This window comes from Ambystoma mexicanum, chromosome 8 (assembly GCF_040938575.1).
Source record: "Ambystoma mexicanum isolate Mex_15411 chromosome 8, UKY_AmexF1_1, whole genome shotgun sequence".
NCBI lineage: Eukaryota > Metazoa > Chordata > Amphibia > Caudata > Ambystomatidae > Ambystoma > Ambystoma mexicanum.
Genome location: NC_090929.1, coordinates 833,955,745 through 833,973,950, shown reverse-complemented (window position 1 = coordinate 833,973,950; position 18,206 = coordinate 833,955,745). Strand labels below are relative to the sequence as shown.

The following is an 18,206-nucleotide window of genomic DNA, read 5'->3' as shown; positions in this document are numbered from 1 at the left end:
GACATACGAGTCGACGGCAGACCCACACGTGGTCTACTTGACAGCGGCAGCCGGCAAACCGCCATATCACCTACTGTAAGTAGCAAACCCAACTTACTTAACATATCCGTACCTATTAAATGTATACATGGAGATATAAAACATTATCGATGAAAAATGTGGCTATTGAAATAAACGGGGAGTTGTCACCCTTGAGGGCTGCCGTCCTACCTTTTCTGCCTGCCCCGGTAGTCATAGGGACTGATTTACCTAACTTTGACCAGGCACTGATGACGAAGGAGGGGAGAAGGGAAGTAGGTCCCGAGCCAGAACCCGGAAGGGGCATGTCTGGTCCAGGAACCCTCATCAATAAAAAGAGACGAAGCCGTATGGACTGGTGTCAGGCTTTTTATATGACTAGAGCCATCGACTGGAAATTAGAGGATAATGAGGATAGCATTTGGACAGAAACCCTAACGGACAACACCCTCAAGGTAGCCCGAGAGAGGGCTACACCGGAAGGGGATCCAGATCTTTCCAGGGGACCAGGATTTGTGCTTCATCAAGGTCTACTGTACCGAAGATATAAGGCAGATGATGGGACTGTTAAGGAACAGTTAGTTTTACCCAGAAAGCAACGCCCCATAGTACTGCAATTAGCCCACAACCATCCTTGTGGAGGTCACATGGCTTCGCTGAAAACGCAGCAAAATATACTCAAACGGTTTTATTGGCCGGGAATCTATGGGGAGGTGGCCCAGTTTTGCAAAAGATGCCCTACCTGTCAACTAACGAGTGGAGTAAAACCAGCTAAAGCTCCTCTACAAAAGATGCCCCTTATTACAGTACCATTCCAGAGGATCGGCATGGATATTGTCGGTCCCTTGGATCCAGCCAGTAGAGGGTATAAATACATGCTGGTCGTAGTCGACTACGCTACACGCTATCCTGAAGCATTTCCCCTTAAGGGGACGTCAGCCAGACAACTATGTGATCAACTCATACCCTTCTTTGCCCGAGTTGGCTTACCCTCAGAAATCATCACTGACCAAGGGACGACTTACTACGACAAGTGTGCGAACGCCTACACATTAAGCAGCTAAGAACATCCGTGTATCATCCCCAAACCGACGGCTTAGTCGAAAGATATAATAAAACGATAAAGAAAATGTTGAGAAGGGTGACAGGAACAGATGCCCAGAACTGGGATAGGGCGATACCTCTTGTTCTGATGGTCCTTAGAGACACGCCCCAGTCCTCCACGGGGTTTTCCCCCCTTTGAGCTCCTGTTCGGGAGACAACCCCAAACAATCCTAGACCTGGTTAAGGAAGAATGGGAGGCCTCCGAAGAAATTACCCTAACCGAATATACCGAGGAACTGAAGGAACATTTAAGCGCACTGCGTGCTTTGGCGGAAGCCAACCTCTCTCATGCCCAGAACATACAAGAGAAAAACTATAATAAGGGGAGCAGAATGAGGTGTTTCAGCCCAGGAGACCAGGTACTCATACTCTTACCTACCAGCGCCAACAAATTACTGGCCAGATGGAAAGGCCCGTATAAGATCACGGATGTTCTCAGTCCAGTGACCTATAGGGTGCACCAACCTGACCGAACCAACCCGGACCAAATATACCACAATAACTTGTTAAAGGAGTGGAATGAACCCCTAGTATCAGCACTAGGAACCATCGGCGATATAGAAACGTTGGAAACCGCGAACCCGGACCCCGGTTCGCTGGACCACGTCCAGTGGGGGAACGCCCTATCGCCAATCATGAGAACGGAGCTAATGTATAAGCTACTACCCTACAGAGAATCCTTTTCCACCTTACCCGGGAGGACCAAAATACTTGAACATGAGATAAAAACAGAGTCCGGACAGGTGGTACGGCTCAGACCCTATCGGATACCCGAAGCCCGGAGACAAATCATAAACACTGAGGTAGATGAAATGTTGCACCTAGACATCATTGAGCCTTCAGTCAGCACTTGGTCATCGCCCATCGTTCTGGTCCCTAAACCTGATGGCTCAATCCGCTTCTGCATGGACTACAGGCAGCTGAACAGCGTGTCTAGTTACGAAGCATACCCAATGCCACGGATGGACGAGTTGTTAGAGGGACTCGGCGCTGCCCGATATCTAAGTACTCTAGACCTAACGAAGGGATACTGGCAGATCCCTTTGCGATCCCAGGATAAAGAAAAAACCGCCTTTTCCACACCGAGGGGACTGTATCAGTTTAAGGTTCTTCCTTTTGGCCTACATGGGGCACCTGCCACCTTCCAAAGACTTATGGACATCATCCTAAGACCGCATGAGGGATATGCAGCGACCTACCTTGACGATATCGTCATATACAGCAAAACCTGGGAGGATCATCTGAACCACTTGGAAACGGTTGTAGCCGACCTACATAGAGCAGGCCTTCACATCAATCCCAGTAAGACCACGATGGGAACTCACGAAACAAAGTACCTCGGACACGTGGTGGGGGGTGGAATGCTGAAACCACAGATGTCCAAAACCGAGGCCATTCATCGCATCCCAACACCTGTGAACAGGAAACAAATATGGGCTTTTCTGGGGCTCGTTGGTTATTATAGGAGGCTTATTCCCGATTTTTCTTCCATAGCCGCACCATTCACCGATGCGCTGAGACTCAAAGGGAACCAAAACCTGACCAATAACGAAGCCGCCCTAAGGGCCATAGACCTTCTAAAGAAAAGGATCACATCTGACCCGGTATTATGTTGTCCCGACTTTCAGAGGCAGTTCTTCCTCCAGACTGATGCCTCGGACCATGGCTTGGGCGCCGTCCTGTCGCAGGAACAAGAATCGGAACTGCGGCCCATATGCTTCATCAGCCGAAAGTTGCTGCCACATGAGTCGGCCTACTCCACGATTGAGAAGGAATGCCTGGCCATCAAATGGGCGATTGAATCACTCAAGTACTATCTGGTTGGTCGTCGGTTCACGTTGTTCTCGGACCATGCACCTCTGCAATGGCTTGCCCAACACAAAGATACCAACCAGAGGGTTCTCCGCTGGTTCCTCTCCCTACAACCCTTTGACTTTCTGACTCTGCATAGACCAGGCAGATTTCAGCTGGTGGCAGACTACCTGTCCAGGTGCTCTCACTGGCCCGATCGGCCAGATCCCGGGGTGAGTATGTGTGAAGAGGTGCCGGCAGCGGACTTGGGAAAAGCCACCAACTCGCACACACCGGACGAACTCGGCGAGCCTGACGGGAGCGGAGCCGCCCCAGCAGAACGCTACGGCGGGGTTAGCTACCCACCTTACTGGAGTCGCCGACCCGGACTGGGAAGGGGGCGGGAACCTTGTCAGGAAACAAGCCGCGGCCCGCGGCCGAGGAGGAGTAAGAACCCCGACATCAGGGGCCACCCCTATGACCCCAAGTCCCGGCGCCGCATGGATGCCGCCGATGGAAACGCTTCAGGAACAGTCCCCATGCTACAGGGTCAGGCGAAACTGACGGCAGGGAAACCCGGTCTTAAGGGAGGCGGGACCAAACCTTCCCAACCAATAACAGACGAGCTAGGCAAGACGTCTGCTCATTGGTGGGGATTTGAAACCAGTGATGTATATAAAAGCCCGCCTTTTCTAAACAAGGCTGTCTGTTATATTCACAGGACACCGAGGAGCACTCAGGCAACCCCGAGTGGTGGGCCTACCCAGATAACCCGAGTTAGAGGACCACAGCCTTATCCCAAGGGCGATTGGGGAAGGAAAAACCCCACGGTGAAGCAACCGCCAGAACTTTCAGTTTATTATTGATTTACTACACCTTTCAGTTATTGGCTCTTTCCTGATCAACCATACGGCAATAATAAAGATTATTGCAGCACGTGTTTTGTCTCCTGTCTTTCATTTCCACAATCACTTACCCGGTAATCGTCTTTCTGTGGCTTGTCTCTGCTTAGAGTCACATGTTATGCATAGTCCGCCATCTAGTGGTTGGCTCAGAGTATTACATAATGTTTTGGAATTTGAAAAATAGGGAGAATTTGCTGCAGGTACTCTGGTGCTGTGGTTAGCCTTAGAATGGATTGTTCTCTACAATCTGTTGTATGAACCAATGGGTGGGCTACACTGGTTGTTATAGCCCACAAATTGTCCAATGAGAATGAATTTTTGAGCATTCCAAGGGACATAAATATCAATTTAAAAAATAATCAGTATCGACTAATAAAAGAAGTGGCTGGGTCTTGCAGTTATTTCCATTTTCCCCTCACCATGGTCCACAGGAAATAGGTGATTTGAACTGTCTTGAATGGTATGGGTCTTATGCAGAAACCATCTGTCTCAGGACAGATGCACATGATCAGAACTGACATATGAAACTATCTAGTGAAACACACCACACTCTCAATCACTATACAAAACAAAGAACACTTCAATCAAATGCTAGATTTTCTTTCTGACAATGCTATTGTGGTCTAGTCACTCTTTGCAGATATTCATTGTGACTAACATTCAATGTATTGTTTATCTATGAATTGGCAATGATGCATGACAAACCCTATTGCCACCAAAACCAAGATGGATCCACCTCTTCAAGGAAACATCAATGGGAATTAAGCCCTCTCAATAAATGCAACTCAACACACCATGACATAACTTAATATCTTTCAGCTATAAGCCATTCTGTGTGCAATAAAGTTGATTATTTACTTGACCTTTACTGATATACATGCTTGACATGGATTGTTATGTTGATTATTCCATTTAATATTTGCAGAATCACCTTCTGTCCAGATGTCCCTTGGAGTCCAGGCGGCCCGGAAGGCCCAGGTAGTCCCGGAGGCCCCTAATGGAATAAAACAGTTTTGAGGAAAAATCAGCCATGTGATAGTTCGATATTAGTATAAGAACTACAGTGAAATAGAACAAACACAGTTGATGAAGGTCTATTTTAATAACTTGCATTAACATAGTTGTTAGGACATGTCAAATGTGGGTGGTATGTAGTTTAACATTGGTCTTTACTGGACTCTTGTATACCTTTCTCCATGTTGAAGGGGAAAAATATTAATGAGACAAATTATCTTGGCCACTTTCAAATGTGCTAGCCAAATACTTATGTGTTTTTTGTGTTATTAAAGGTTGATCCTTAAAAATGGTGGGAGGGAGTCAAGAATGTTAAGTTGGTTTTGATCTTTAATTTCACTTAAAACTAGGCTTAGCATGCACAGCCAAGATAATTGAGTTGAAAAATAGCAGATAAGCGGGAACTATTTGAGGAAATGTGAAATTACATTACTGAGACTAAAGAACAGCTTTTGGAAATGAAGAGTGAGTAGTCGAGCCTCTGCCAATGCCCAAAAGTGTGCCCCCAAACCCTCTGCTTAAAGGGGTTGCCCAGAGACATGCATTCCCGCACATCAATGCCAGCCCCTGAGAAAGATCTTTTCTATGAGGAATGATAGCAAACCCGGGGGACATCTAACCAGCACACAATTCATCTCTTTAGTCATCTTGCGACGCCCAAGATGGTCAATTATTTAGCAATATAACCTGTACCACTTAATTGGCCAGATAAGCATTTTTAAAGTGATTTCTTGCCTCTTAGGGGAGATAGGAATTTTCCCCCAGTGACTCCATGTACAGATTGTTTGGAAAGATTTCCTTTTTGCTGCTTTCCTCCCATATACTTCTATGGAACACCCTTTTCCTTTTGCTTTGTTTTTTTTAATATCCTTGATAATGTATTATTATAATGCTGTACCAACTTCTGCTTTGCTTCACTTGTCTTTTTGCAAATTTTTATGAGGTAACTGATTAGTCCACAAGTCTATCAGTACTGAAAGACTATGCCCCTCTTTGTGAATGTCTTGTATTGTTTCCATTGCATACACTTAACGTGAGGTGTGGTTAGGATAATTTGTATCCTTATCACTTTTTCTGTAAGGGCTTTTTGGTTACTTTTACAATGTGCCTAGGACGGCTGGTGACAGCAGTTATTTTTGTACCTTTGTTGTGATGTTTCACTCATGCACTTTTGAATTTTCTGCAAATGGCTAGCAAGGGCGGCTAGTACCCTAAAATTGTTGTATATTTTTACATCGATGCTCTTTTTTTCAATGTTTTTTTCCCCTACAATGTTTTAACAGAAAAACTCATCAGATTTTTGTAACTATTTTTTTGGGGGGTTTCCCCCAATCCCCTACCCTATTTTCTAAAATCTATTCACGACCACCCCCGCCCCTTATATGCACTTTCTGACCCCACTCTATATTTTCAATTCATTTTTTTAACATTGTTTTGAAATAAAACCCATTGAAAAATGTATCATCGATGTAACAACATTATACACCCTAAAATGGCTATGCCATGAGGTTTTGCTTGCCCTTTTGCCATATTGTTCTTTGGCATTCTTCCTGCTTTCTCAGTTCAGGAAATGCCATATATGGAATGTCATTTCGCTGAGAAAACTGCTGCTTTCCAGGCAAAGGGGAGGTTTGAATGTTCGGGCTGGGACTGTTTGGTCCCAGTACACCTCCTGGTACTTGAATGCTTGTTACTGGGCAGATGTTGTGGCCAGCGGCTATACCTGATTGGATAGCCACTCATAGTTTGAAAGGTGTAGATCCTTACCATTGGTGGACCTGAAAGAGCTTTCAGTCCAGATCTTGGATAAAAGGACTCCTGCAGCCATTCTTCAGATCATCGTTGAAGTCAATTCCTCTATGAAGAAGAGCAGCCCATTGACGACCCGAGGATAACCCCTGTAGTTGACCAGCACCAACTCCATTGAAGTCCAGGTGAAGCCCTGCTCCTCTGCCTGTTCTCAAGAAGAGTGTCTGTGATTCGACACACTGGACTGGGGGGATCAACCAGTCCCAAACCCTGCTTGAGGATACAAGCTACCTGAAGCTTTGGAAGTGTGCCTGAACCAAGCAGTGGACTGACCAGCTATCTCCTGGGCTATAGCCGTCGCCAGTCTGAATGCATCATTGGAACTTGGAGGATCTTCAAGTTGCACAACAGAACACCTACTCCTGCATTTTCAGCCTTCTTGCTTCAATGAAAGTCGTGCAGGACCTGCTCCTCTATTTGTACATGAAAGATCATCTGTTGCAGCCTTATCGTGGTGACTCCCATTGTAATCTGTCTTCTTTGAATTCTAGAGGTCTTCTGAGATCGCCTGCTCTGTAGAGGTTTTCTCCTTTTCTTCATTTGGGTGTTCAGGTGAAAGGTGTCTGGAACCGATTTCTAAGCACTGTGACCCATCGAAATTAAATCATGTGTCTGAAAGTGACCTCTGCACCCACAAACCTTGGGCCTCCTTTGACCAGACCAAGCACAGAAGACTTTGGATCCCTTCCTAGTGACTGGGATTGAGTGAGTTTGCTTACCTGAACTTTCCTTTCCTTTCATTTCCTTTTTGACTTTTTAATGATCACTGGCATTGTCCAATATCTTAATAATAATAATCTTACCTGAAAAGTATAACTTTAGAACTGATGACTTTAGGGCACAAGGCCCCAAACAATCTTAGTGTTGAACTCATAAAGTGTTAGATTAACTGTTCTGTTGTTATTCTAAAGCGCCTTTACTGAATTTCATGCATCTGAGTATTACCTGTGTTTCACTGGTTATTGAATCTTATAAATTCACCCTTAGGAGAAGAAAGAAAACACATATCTATTTTATAGTTATTATGCAACATTATTTGGCTAGAGGTTTTACTTGTTTAGTGTGCTTTTTAAAGGCCTTGAATTATTGGTGGTGTTATGTTGATTTATCCCTCCTGAGATTAAGCCTTGCTGCTCGGCTATCTTACCTTGATTCGATTTGGTACTCTCAGTATCTCCCTTTTCACCGTAATAGGTTGGACTCCCATAATCGACCCCCAGGATTGATTTTGGAAATCCATCTTAAAACAACTAGGTTTTACCGCTTGCTTGTCCTTTTCTGCCTGGTGGACGCTGGGACTGACAAGCAGAAATTACTTTGCCAGGAGAGGGAGGACATATTGAACTTCCCCTGTTAAGAAGGTGACCTTTGCTGGCTCCTCCATGGGTTAACCCAAAATGAGCTTTCCAACCTGTCCGCACTCTCTTTGAATCCTGTGGGTGTCTCACACAAACTCTGCCTGCTTTTAAACAACATTTCAGCAGATTTGTACTAGTTATGGCCAGCTGCATAATACCAAATGGAATTCGTAATCATCACTAGAGGGAGGAAAACTGAATTGGCATGGGGCACTTCCTCTGCTAATGCAGTGCTGCCTGCTATGGTCCCTCTAGCAGTACTGGGTGGAAGTTAAACCGGGCAGGATTGTTTTTAGCTGGTGGGAATCTCAGCATAGTATTTTATTTATTTATTTATTGGACATTTGTATGGTGCCTATACAAACGTGTATCTAAGCGCCACAAGGCAAGAAGGGGGGAAGGGATCATGGGGAATGAAAGGAAAATAACAAGAACAAAATAAATTATTATATTGGCCTTGTGACAATCCTACTGTGCAAATGCATGACAAAGTGATAAGTGTGAGTGGGATGCGGGTAAAAGGGAGAAGTGCAAAAGTGGGGTGCCCTACGGGTGGGGGCTGGTAAGTGCTATTCAGGCCAGGGCGACAGCTCAGCGGCAATGTGCTCGCCTTGGAAGAAGATGACACGAAGCAACACAGGTTCGATCCCTGGGTCCACACTTAGAAACCTCTTGGTATTTAAGCATGTTATAAATGCACAACTAAGAAAAGAAATACAACAGATGAAACTAAAAAACAAACAATTCCTGTAACAGTGCCTCGATGCCCGCAGGCTATGTGAGCGCTTTAAAAAAATGCACAAAAAAGAGCCTGGGGAAAAAGGTGGGTGGGGAGGAAAAGTGCAGTGGACAGGAGGACAGGAGGACTGTGTTGAGATAGGCCGGGAAAGGACGCCCGAAACTTGCAGGGACTGTTATGGGGGTGGTCTGGTCCCTGTATGACTCTGAAGGGACCAGGCCCCAGTCGCAGTGGCAGGTGGAGAGCTTAGCATGGGAGGGGGAGAGGGAAGGATGAGGAGAAAAGGAAAGTCTTGAGAAGTTTCCGGAACTTAAGAAGATCGGCTCAAGTCTGAGGGGGGAAGGGAGGCTGTTACAGAGGGAGGTGCCAGCCAAAGAGAGGGATCTACCTCCCACTCTCTGCTTGGAGAAACGTTTGACCTGCAGAGAGTTGGAGCCAGAGGATCCAAGGATTCTGGCTGGGTGATATTTCGGGAGGGAAAGCTGGATGTAGAGAGGTCCCAGGCCCCAGACAGCCTTGTGGATGATGCAAAGGTTTTTGAATTTGATCCTTGCAGTCACCGGGAGCCAGTGGGGAGATTTTAGAGCTGGAGAGATGTGGTCCCTGGGCTTGAGGCCAAGGATAAGTCTTGCAGTCCTATTCTGGATTAGTTGGAGGGGGCGAAGGGAGGAAAGAGGAAGGTTTAGGAAGAGGCTGTTGCAGTAGTCAAGCCTAGACAAAACCCGAGCTTCTCGGGTGAAGAAAGGTAGAATGCCCCTGAGAAGATGAAGTTGAAAATTGGTCTTCTTGGTAAGGTCCCTGATGTGTGGAGAGAAGGAGAGAGGAGTCAAAGATGATTCCAAGGTTTTTTGCCTCACAAGTGGGCGAGGGGACCCCAGGAGTCAAGGAGTCTGGCCAGAGAGTGAGGGGGAAACTAGGAGCAGGCATCCCAATAAGAAGGATCTCTGTCTTGCTGGCATTGAGGCAGAGATCATTGGAAGAGTGCCATGCCTGAATAGCAGTCAGGCAGTTAGGTATAAGGTAGGAAGGGGAGGAGGAAAAGGAGGTAGGGGAAGGCAGCCGGAAAGAGAGCTGTGTGTCGTCTGCATAACACTGGAATTGGGGATAGTACTATATTGTTTCTGTACTGTGCAGTAGTGGTGCCATCACTGAGTAGTCCACTACCACCCGTTTCTGTATTGAGAAACTGGTAGCAGGAGCAGGGAAATACATGAATCACCCTTCACCTTAATCCCAGGGTGAAAGAAGAGTGACAAGCTGATTTAGCAATGAGACACTGGAGAAAGGATACCATAAGAAAGGGTCTAGTGGATACATGGAGGAAGAATTAGTAAATGGGGACAGATCACCACTTGATTTCGAAAGAGTAAGACATGCATGCTGATCGGTAGAAGCCAGAATGGGTGTTGACTTAGTATAGTTTGAATGATCCATAGATTCTACCAGTGGTTGAAGTAGGCGGGGTGGTTGGGAGGGGTGTTCCTCTACTTTTTTAAATTAAGGTTGTCTGTTCCAATACTTTTATCTTCAAAAGAAGCCGTTCCGGAAAGGTTTTGTTTTAAAACAAAAGTGTAGGAAGAAGTAGAAACTTGCACTTCAGTGCACTGCACTGAATCATTCCCCTGAACAGCAGGTGCATTTGTTTGGGGGTTTGGATTGAGCATGAGAGGGGCGTGATGATGGGGTTTGTGGTGAGCAGGGGCACGCAAGCAGGGAACATTGAAAAAGCGAAGCAGCAGCAATCACGTGCGTGTGCATGTGTGTTTTTGTATTTGTTCATTTGTGTTCAGTTCAAGTAGACTAGCTTATTCTGCAAAAACATAATAGCTATTGAAATTTATAGACTAACATTGGTTAGCATTTTATGAACGGTGAAATTTAGGAAGCTGAAGAAAGTGTTGTGTCACTAAAGTCCTTCGTGTATTTCTATGTTTACATCTGTACTTCTACTATGAACCCCGTTCGAAATATTGTGCATCAGGGAAATGTGTTCACAAGGGGAGTGTGTGTACATTTCCAATGTTACATACAAGAAAACAGTGCAACTTACCATGAGTGCCAATGTTCGGATTTCCTAAAGGGATGAGAATATTTGCATTATCAGAGTGGCTTTTTCAGAATTGTAACAATGTACAAATAAAATACAGTCAACCAGAAATTCCTTTTTCATGCTGTTCTCTGTTGAATAATGCTGGAACGGAATGAACCTTTCCTGCCTATGGTGAGCTAAGAGACTTGATGAAAGCGCAACAATATATTTAAAACCAGTTATCCCTAGAACTCTCAGATGCTGGTCTTGCAATTTACGACGTGATCATCCCTGGTTCTAAGTTCACATGTTTGGAAACAATACAGAATCCTATGGTACAAAAGTGGTAAGACAAATATACATATTCTACTATGTTTTAAATGCAAAAAAAGGCAGATCCACTTAATAAATTGCATTTTTACAAATTACTAAATTAATGAAACATTACAAACTATTTTTCACCCATTAACATAAAACACACAAACACATACTCTGCTAATCTAAGAATTCACGAAACGCTTAATAAATGTTTGCAGAGTTCCAAATCACTGTTATGGACCATAAAAAGTACCATGTAAGGTGTGCAATATATACATATAGGAAAATATATTGGAAAAATGAATTGCTAATAACTTTTGACTCGTACAACAATTTTGTACGCACGCCTCCTATTCATTTTTCTCTCATAGACAAAAAAGGTAAATTTTTGTCAGGCCGCACAGCGAAAACCGTTGGACGGAATTCCACCCTGGTCCGAAACAAATTGGGCACGATGTGTCGACTCACAACCCTTTTGCGGTCTGGGGTTATGGCGTTCAGTATTTATTTTAATATGTGATGTAGAAGGGGGTGCCCCTTCCCCAAATAATTAGAGCTATCGCCCATGTTGCTTTGCAGGATGGAGGGTTTTCAGAAATGAAAACGCTGCCATGTTTTATTTTTCTGATGTGCTAGATAAATGCAGTTATAGCCACGGCTACCTGAAAACCAAAAGCAGAAAAATCCCATTAGGAGCAGGACAACCGACTAAATGGCATCAGGCTAGAGTTGTGGGAGAGAGGACACCATGTGAAATTTGGGAGTTGGTGTGGGCTAGGGACCAAGTTAAGAGCACAAACAATTTCCCGTAGCTGCGATTTCACAGAAGGATAACCGCAGCTACAGAAGAAAAGGCGAGTGGGAATGGGAGAGGGATGAGGGGGTGAGGAGGCCTTGAGGGATTGGGGAAAGTAGGCACAGATGAAGGGGGCTCTTGGTGAGTGCCCCAAAAAATCTTAGGGTTGGACTCGTCGTTTTTCCATATAACTGCAGATATCTTACAAATACAAATAACCGCTGCTATCTGTAGTAAATAGTTATTATAGCCGGGTGCCATGGGGAAAACGATTTTTTTGTACTTTATTTAACAGCTACAGTGAAGTAGAGGGTGAAAAAATATTTTGCCAGCTACATTGAGATAGGGGGTGAAAAATCACTAGCCCTGGCCAAAGGCGATGGCTAGTGGCCTGGAAGTGTTGTAAACAATAGAGTGGACACGGGCAAAGGTCGGCAATGTTGTAAAGTATACAATGGGCATGGCCAAAGGCCATGGCTAGTAGCCTGGTAATGTTGTAAAATATACACTGGAAACGGCCAAAGTGTGTGGACCCTGGCCATGGCTGAAGGCCATGGCTAGTGGCTTGGTAGTGTGGTAAAATATATATTGGCCATGGTCAAAGGCCATTAAGAATACTATGGCATACCAAAACACTTGAAATTCAATGAAATACCTTAGTTAAAGTATAGTCAAGGTGCCCAAATTTACCGCAACAAAGCCCTTGAAATTCAGCACATTTGGGAAGTCATAACTGACTCAACTAAACGAGTTCCTGTTGCAAAGCCCATGAGCACATACATTTTATAAATTTAGGGATTAACAATGACTTACAAGATGGTATTATGGGGGGAATAGATTAGGGGGGACATCGATAGGAACATGCCGAGTTAAACCGGTCATGACTTCCCAAATGCGCTTTTTTCAGTGATTCAGTGATATATAGATATATATGTGCAAGGGGTATAGTAAACAGAACTATTTTATGTAACAGCTTGTGTCCAGTCTAGTGACAACCTTCAGTAACATTTTGATCAACTCATATGAACTCTTTCACACTGATGAATGTTGAAATGCCAATCCAAACCAATCAGTGCACAATTGGAATAGTTTCCTGCTCAATATTATTGCTCTATCTGACTGCTTACTAGTTTATTAAACAAATGAACATCATTTAAATCCGGTTTCCTAAACTTAAGAAAATTCAACTTTCTAACGTCTTTATGCCTTTCCGGGGACATGCAACTTCTGTTCGACATGCATAACAAATGTCTGTTAAAAATATGTATTTATTCTTCAAGAACATAATAACTGACATCACTGTAAAAGTGAACATGTCTTATTTTACATGGATGTGGTCTGAAAAATCTGCTTTCTTGGTTCTGTTTTTTTTTGGTGACAACACAGATATAACTCAAAGTAAATATAAGAAAGTAAAACTAAGAATGTTTCATTCAAAATGAATGTAAACAGCCAAAACAAAAAACAAATAGAAGAAAGTAAAATAACTAAAACGTTTTTTAAATAGTAGCCATACAAATGTATAGGCAGTTATAATTTTCTGTCCTTAAGAATTAACAAGGATAATTTAAAGGGGAATTCGCCTTCATAGTCAACAAACCTCTCCAGATCTTCCCTCTGCATCCCTACACATTTTCGTACATTATAAAGGAACATCACAGTGGATAACCACTTTAGAACCCAAAGTCTTTTCTTGTTAATTTTGCTATAATGCACTTCAAAATGCAGAAATTGTTTAATTGGATAAGTTGTTAATCAAGTCTTGTTTCAGAGTTTAATATTTCACAATGGGAATTGTGCTATTATAAAACACTTCGCGACTCAGGCCATTAGTGTTTTGCAACCATTATTTTGAGTGAGGTACAATATTTTGTTGAGAAAACAAATTGGGAGTTTGTATCTAGAAAAAACAAGATACATTATTGTTTCTTTCTTTTTTTGCTGGAGCTATCATTCAGCAACAATATACTCTATTTTTAGCCTTTTTTGTAGGTTATTTTATGGCAGACTTGTTTCTTACCTGGAGTGCCTCATTGATGTTACCATTGTATTCCATTTGCTCTGGCTTTCCTGGCTCACCTTTGGCTCCCTATGAAAGCAGAAACATTTCATATAGGCTGTCAAAACCAAAGTTAAAACCAACTCAAACTACTATGTCTTAAATTGGGTGGGAATACTTTCGATAATAGCAGATTGGTAATTGATCAACATTCAGCTCTGCTCATCTAATAATTTGTTTTTCTATGAGTAATACATTCTTTGAGTTACCTATTCTTGAGAGGGAGGTTATTTACTTCAGTTACGTAATGTTTCCTGAAATCGATAGTTATTGAACGAAAAAGTAATCTCTGATGTAACGCCTGTTTCAGGGGTGAAAACTTGCATTGTATGAGTGTGCATGCACGTATCTACCATTTCTCTTTTGTTTCACATTGCGCGTCTATTTGTTTTTCTTTGTATGAACTCAAATGCCTTTAAATATATTCGAAATGCACAAGTCAAACTCACTCTAGGCCCGGCTGGTCCCTGTTCTCCAAGTGCTCCAGGCTCACCCTGCAACAATACAAAATATGCTTTCAATCAGGGTATTTGTTCAAAGGGACTTGATTTACAATTAAAACTGGAAGGATTGACCACTAGTACATACCATCAGGAAGCACCCATAAATAGCCCCTCAGTCGCGAAGTTCATTTTTTATACAAGGGGTTCCTCCAACGAGTTCCAGATGACGGATGACCACAAGATGACCTGCCAAAATGTCCCAAGTAGTGACAGGATCCAACCACACAGAGTCCTGCCCAGACTTTCTCGCTAATAAATAGTGACATCGACCCATATAGTAACTCCAAGGTCTCATTCACAAGAGACCCTTTTAGGAGCTCAAACCCACTGGAATATGTGGCTCACATATAAAATCACTGAATAAGCAGGATTTTACTAAAGGTCTTTTGTATTTACAGAATTATACATACGATTGATGTTATGTTCAATTGTCTACTGGCTTCCTTCTATGTTTTTCTGCTTTATAGCACCCTGTTTGTTCCTGGATGGACACCATTTCTATACATATTGATTCATGCTCTATGTATTGCCAAATGTAAAGAAACGATACGTGCCACCATATATTTATGGGGAACTGGATGAGCACAAGATGTTAAATGCTCCAGACTGTGCACATACATTTTATGTATGTATTGTATCCTTAAACAAAACAGTTGTTTCATAGTAATCATGTAAAAAGAAGAAAACTAAGAGGTTTTGTACTTGTTAGACCAATGCTCTCTGTTTATTTATATGCATATAAAATAAGTTGAAAAAACATACATTTTGAATGTATTTAATTGTTGCTAACAGAGCCGACAATTTGGAGACATTAAATGTCAAATAAGATAAGAAATCCTGAATGCACAACACTGTGCTCCTAAACGAACCTATTAGGACAAACCTTTGTTATATAGCACTGTTAAATGCAGGGCATGATTAAAGTACTACATTTTACATACAGAAATGATTGCTATCTGTAAGTTTGAAACCACATGACTTAGAGAAAAATCTGAAGAGTGCGTTATCTTTAGATCATTCTCTATTTAATAAATAAAAATAATACAGTGACAACTAATAATACATTTATGAATATATGTGCTACACATTCATGTTGCATGTTCAGCCAATCTTTGTGGCTGAGGGGTGACCGAAATCCATATCTCATTGAGGTGGCAAGTTGCTAGCAGAAATTAAGGAATAAAAATGATTTTGCATTCAGAAATGTAAAATTAAAAAAAAAAACTCCTTTGCTCATGTCAAAAATGTAGCAAGTATGATAAGCCAATGGAGAATGGAGGTGTGTATTCTGTTGGAGTATCCTAGTATTGGGCAAGACAATGGAAGAGCGTGGCCATTCAAAAACTATGACATAATTATGACATACATGTGGGAATATGGCACATTTTAAAAGGCAGGAACAGATTCAACAGGACACTCTGCAATTAAACTCTACAGAAAAGAACACCAGCTGCTCCTACCTGATGAGTGCTGAATATCATCTGGAGATGACAAGGCCTTATGCATAAGGGAATTGGAACCAACTTAATCTGAGGACCAGGAGATGCCTGTTGACTGGGAATTCCTGGGACACACTGGAGGGGATCTACTGGCTCCGTGCCTTTGAAGAACTATTCAAAATTAGTATAAAAGTTACCAAATGTAATGAGATTATTCCCCCAGAATCATGGTCCTGCCAAGTCCCTGGAATGGACTGATTTCGGGTGGTGGTTTCCACTATGGGGCACTCTTTTCAAATAGAATACCTTAATATTATAGTGGACAAATGCACTTCACTAAATGAAGACCAAGTAAAATGTGACTTTGTGTAAAAAACATGTCATATCTGTGCATAGAGTGCAGGGGCTGATAATAAATTATTGATAGAATTAGATTAGGGTATTATCATTGCTAGTGTAATATCCTTTTACATTGTACTTGAAGCTGCAGGAGATTACATGTACATAAATGCCAAAATGCTTTTTTTTTCTGTGCAATGTTCGCTGTGTAAAAAAGGGAACGTTTCCCAGCGATGACTGTCTAACATTTTATAAGTGATATTTTAAAAGTGCCCTTAGCGTTTTCACTGATATTGTATACATTGTGATGTGGTATGAGGGCCCTGGTTCATAGCCAAATAAAGAAATGCTTAATAGGGTGTGATCTGCAAAAGCTATATGGTGTCCGGTCAAATGGTCGACAGACAAATGGTCGACAGGACAATTGGTCGACCCCATTTGTTCGACAGGTCAAATGGTCGAATTTTTTTTTTATTTATATATATATATATATATTTAGGTTTTCGTTTAGGGAAAAAAAGGGTTTTTTAGCAAATAAAAGGGGTTTGTGGGACCCCCCCCCAAAAAAAAAATTGTGAAAAAACACAAAAAATAAATTCGACCAATTGTCCTGTCGACCTTTTGGCGTCGACCAATTGTCCTGTCGACCATTTATTTTTGACCAAATGACCTAGAACCAAGCTATATATATAAACAAGTGAATGGATAGGTGAAAGAGAGTTTGCAATCCAAAGGCCATGCCCATGGAGAGTTATCGCAATATAAAAATACTCTCTCTTCATTTTTCTATGCTACTTTTCTCTGGTACCATACTTGTTTCAATAGTGGAGCAAATAAAAAATGCTGGACTGGTTATCTATTGACTATAGCTGATTTGATGTAAAGGTGAAGTGAAAAGCGCTTTTATACTGGCCGATCAGCAGCATTATGGACATAGAATTAAGTGCTCCTTTGAGATGGCTTGCTATTATTTAGGGTAAGAATTGTTAGAAATATTATTGATAGTTCTGTTTTGTGACTGAATATGTGTATTATATGAAGCAGGATTGCACACACAGGCCATGTTTAACTGGGTAAATACGCCCATCTAAAGTATATCTGATGTCTTGTGGTGACTTACCCTGCATAAGGTAAGGGGATCTGCGACTTTGTTTTATTTAAATGAATTCGAATTTTAAGCATCAAACCCAGCCTGTTCATTGTCCCAGAATTGTGGAGGACTGTATAATAGGGGCTGTTGCATTGTTGGCACCCTGTTAGTAAAGAGGTCACATATCAACCAATATATCTTGCAAAAGTAACAGTAGTAGACAAGATACAGGGCCTGATTCACAAAACATTTTACAATGGGTAAATCCCATTGAAAAATGTTTTTGAATCAGACCCACAACGTTGTAAACGTTGCTTAAGAAATAGGAAAAAGGCATTTGGGTGTTTATTATTTACACACTGGCTACCTTTCTAGCAACATGGCATTAACATTTTTCCTTTTGAGGTACGGACGGTGACATCAAATAGTCATCGGCAACTGAGACCAGCATTGGTTGTTTCACACTCAGTTCAACAGGAAGAGAGTATGTGGGAGTGGGGTGGCTTTGTAGCTGCATGTTTCCTTGCATGCAAGCAGGTGATGTGTTTGAGTTGGGGCTTACCTGGGGCAGGAGTGCCGGGTGGGGCAGGCCACAAGGAGTTTGACTATCTCTCTTTTAGCTTACGACTACAGTAGGCAGAGTCCCTACAGATTACAGACCTCCCCTAATCCTTAAACGTACCTTTTCCCCCTGCTGTCCTGACATTCCAGGCGGCCCAATACCACCAACTTCACCCTGTCAAAGAAATAAATAGAAACAAATGGTTATCAATGTTTTTCAAATTATACTATACTACTAGAGTGACATTTTCATCAGAAACACAAACTCGACATTTATGTAACATATGTACCTATTTGGTACAGCATCCAGCTTATGTTTTCTTTACAATACAAT

The 18,206-nt window shown here is 42.4% G+C and overlaps 1 protein-coding gene across 4 annotated transcripts in view; it reads right to left on the bottom strand.

Moving 5' to 3' along the window:
* The window catches only part of LOC138472494 (collagen alpha-1(XIII) chain-like), a 393,813-nt gene that overhangs the window by 201,460 nt on the left and 174,147 nt on the right, over positions 1–18,206 (bottom strand). For all 4 annotated transcript variants that reach the window (XM_069610705.1, XM_069610706.1, XM_069610707.1 and 1 more), the window contains 5 exons: positions 17,994–18,047; positions 14,390–14,434; positions 13,902–13,970; positions 10,789–10,812; positions 4,750–4,812 (listed from right to left, as the gene is read on the bottom strand). In XM_069610705.1, the coding sequence (XP_069466806.1) occupies positions 4,750–4,812; positions 10,789–10,812; positions 13,902–13,970; positions 14,390–14,434; positions 17,994–18,047 (255 nt within the window). The remainder of the gene's footprint in view (positions 1–4,749; positions 4,813–10,788; positions 10,813–13,901; positions 13,971–14,389; positions 14,435–17,993; positions 18,048–18,206) is intronic.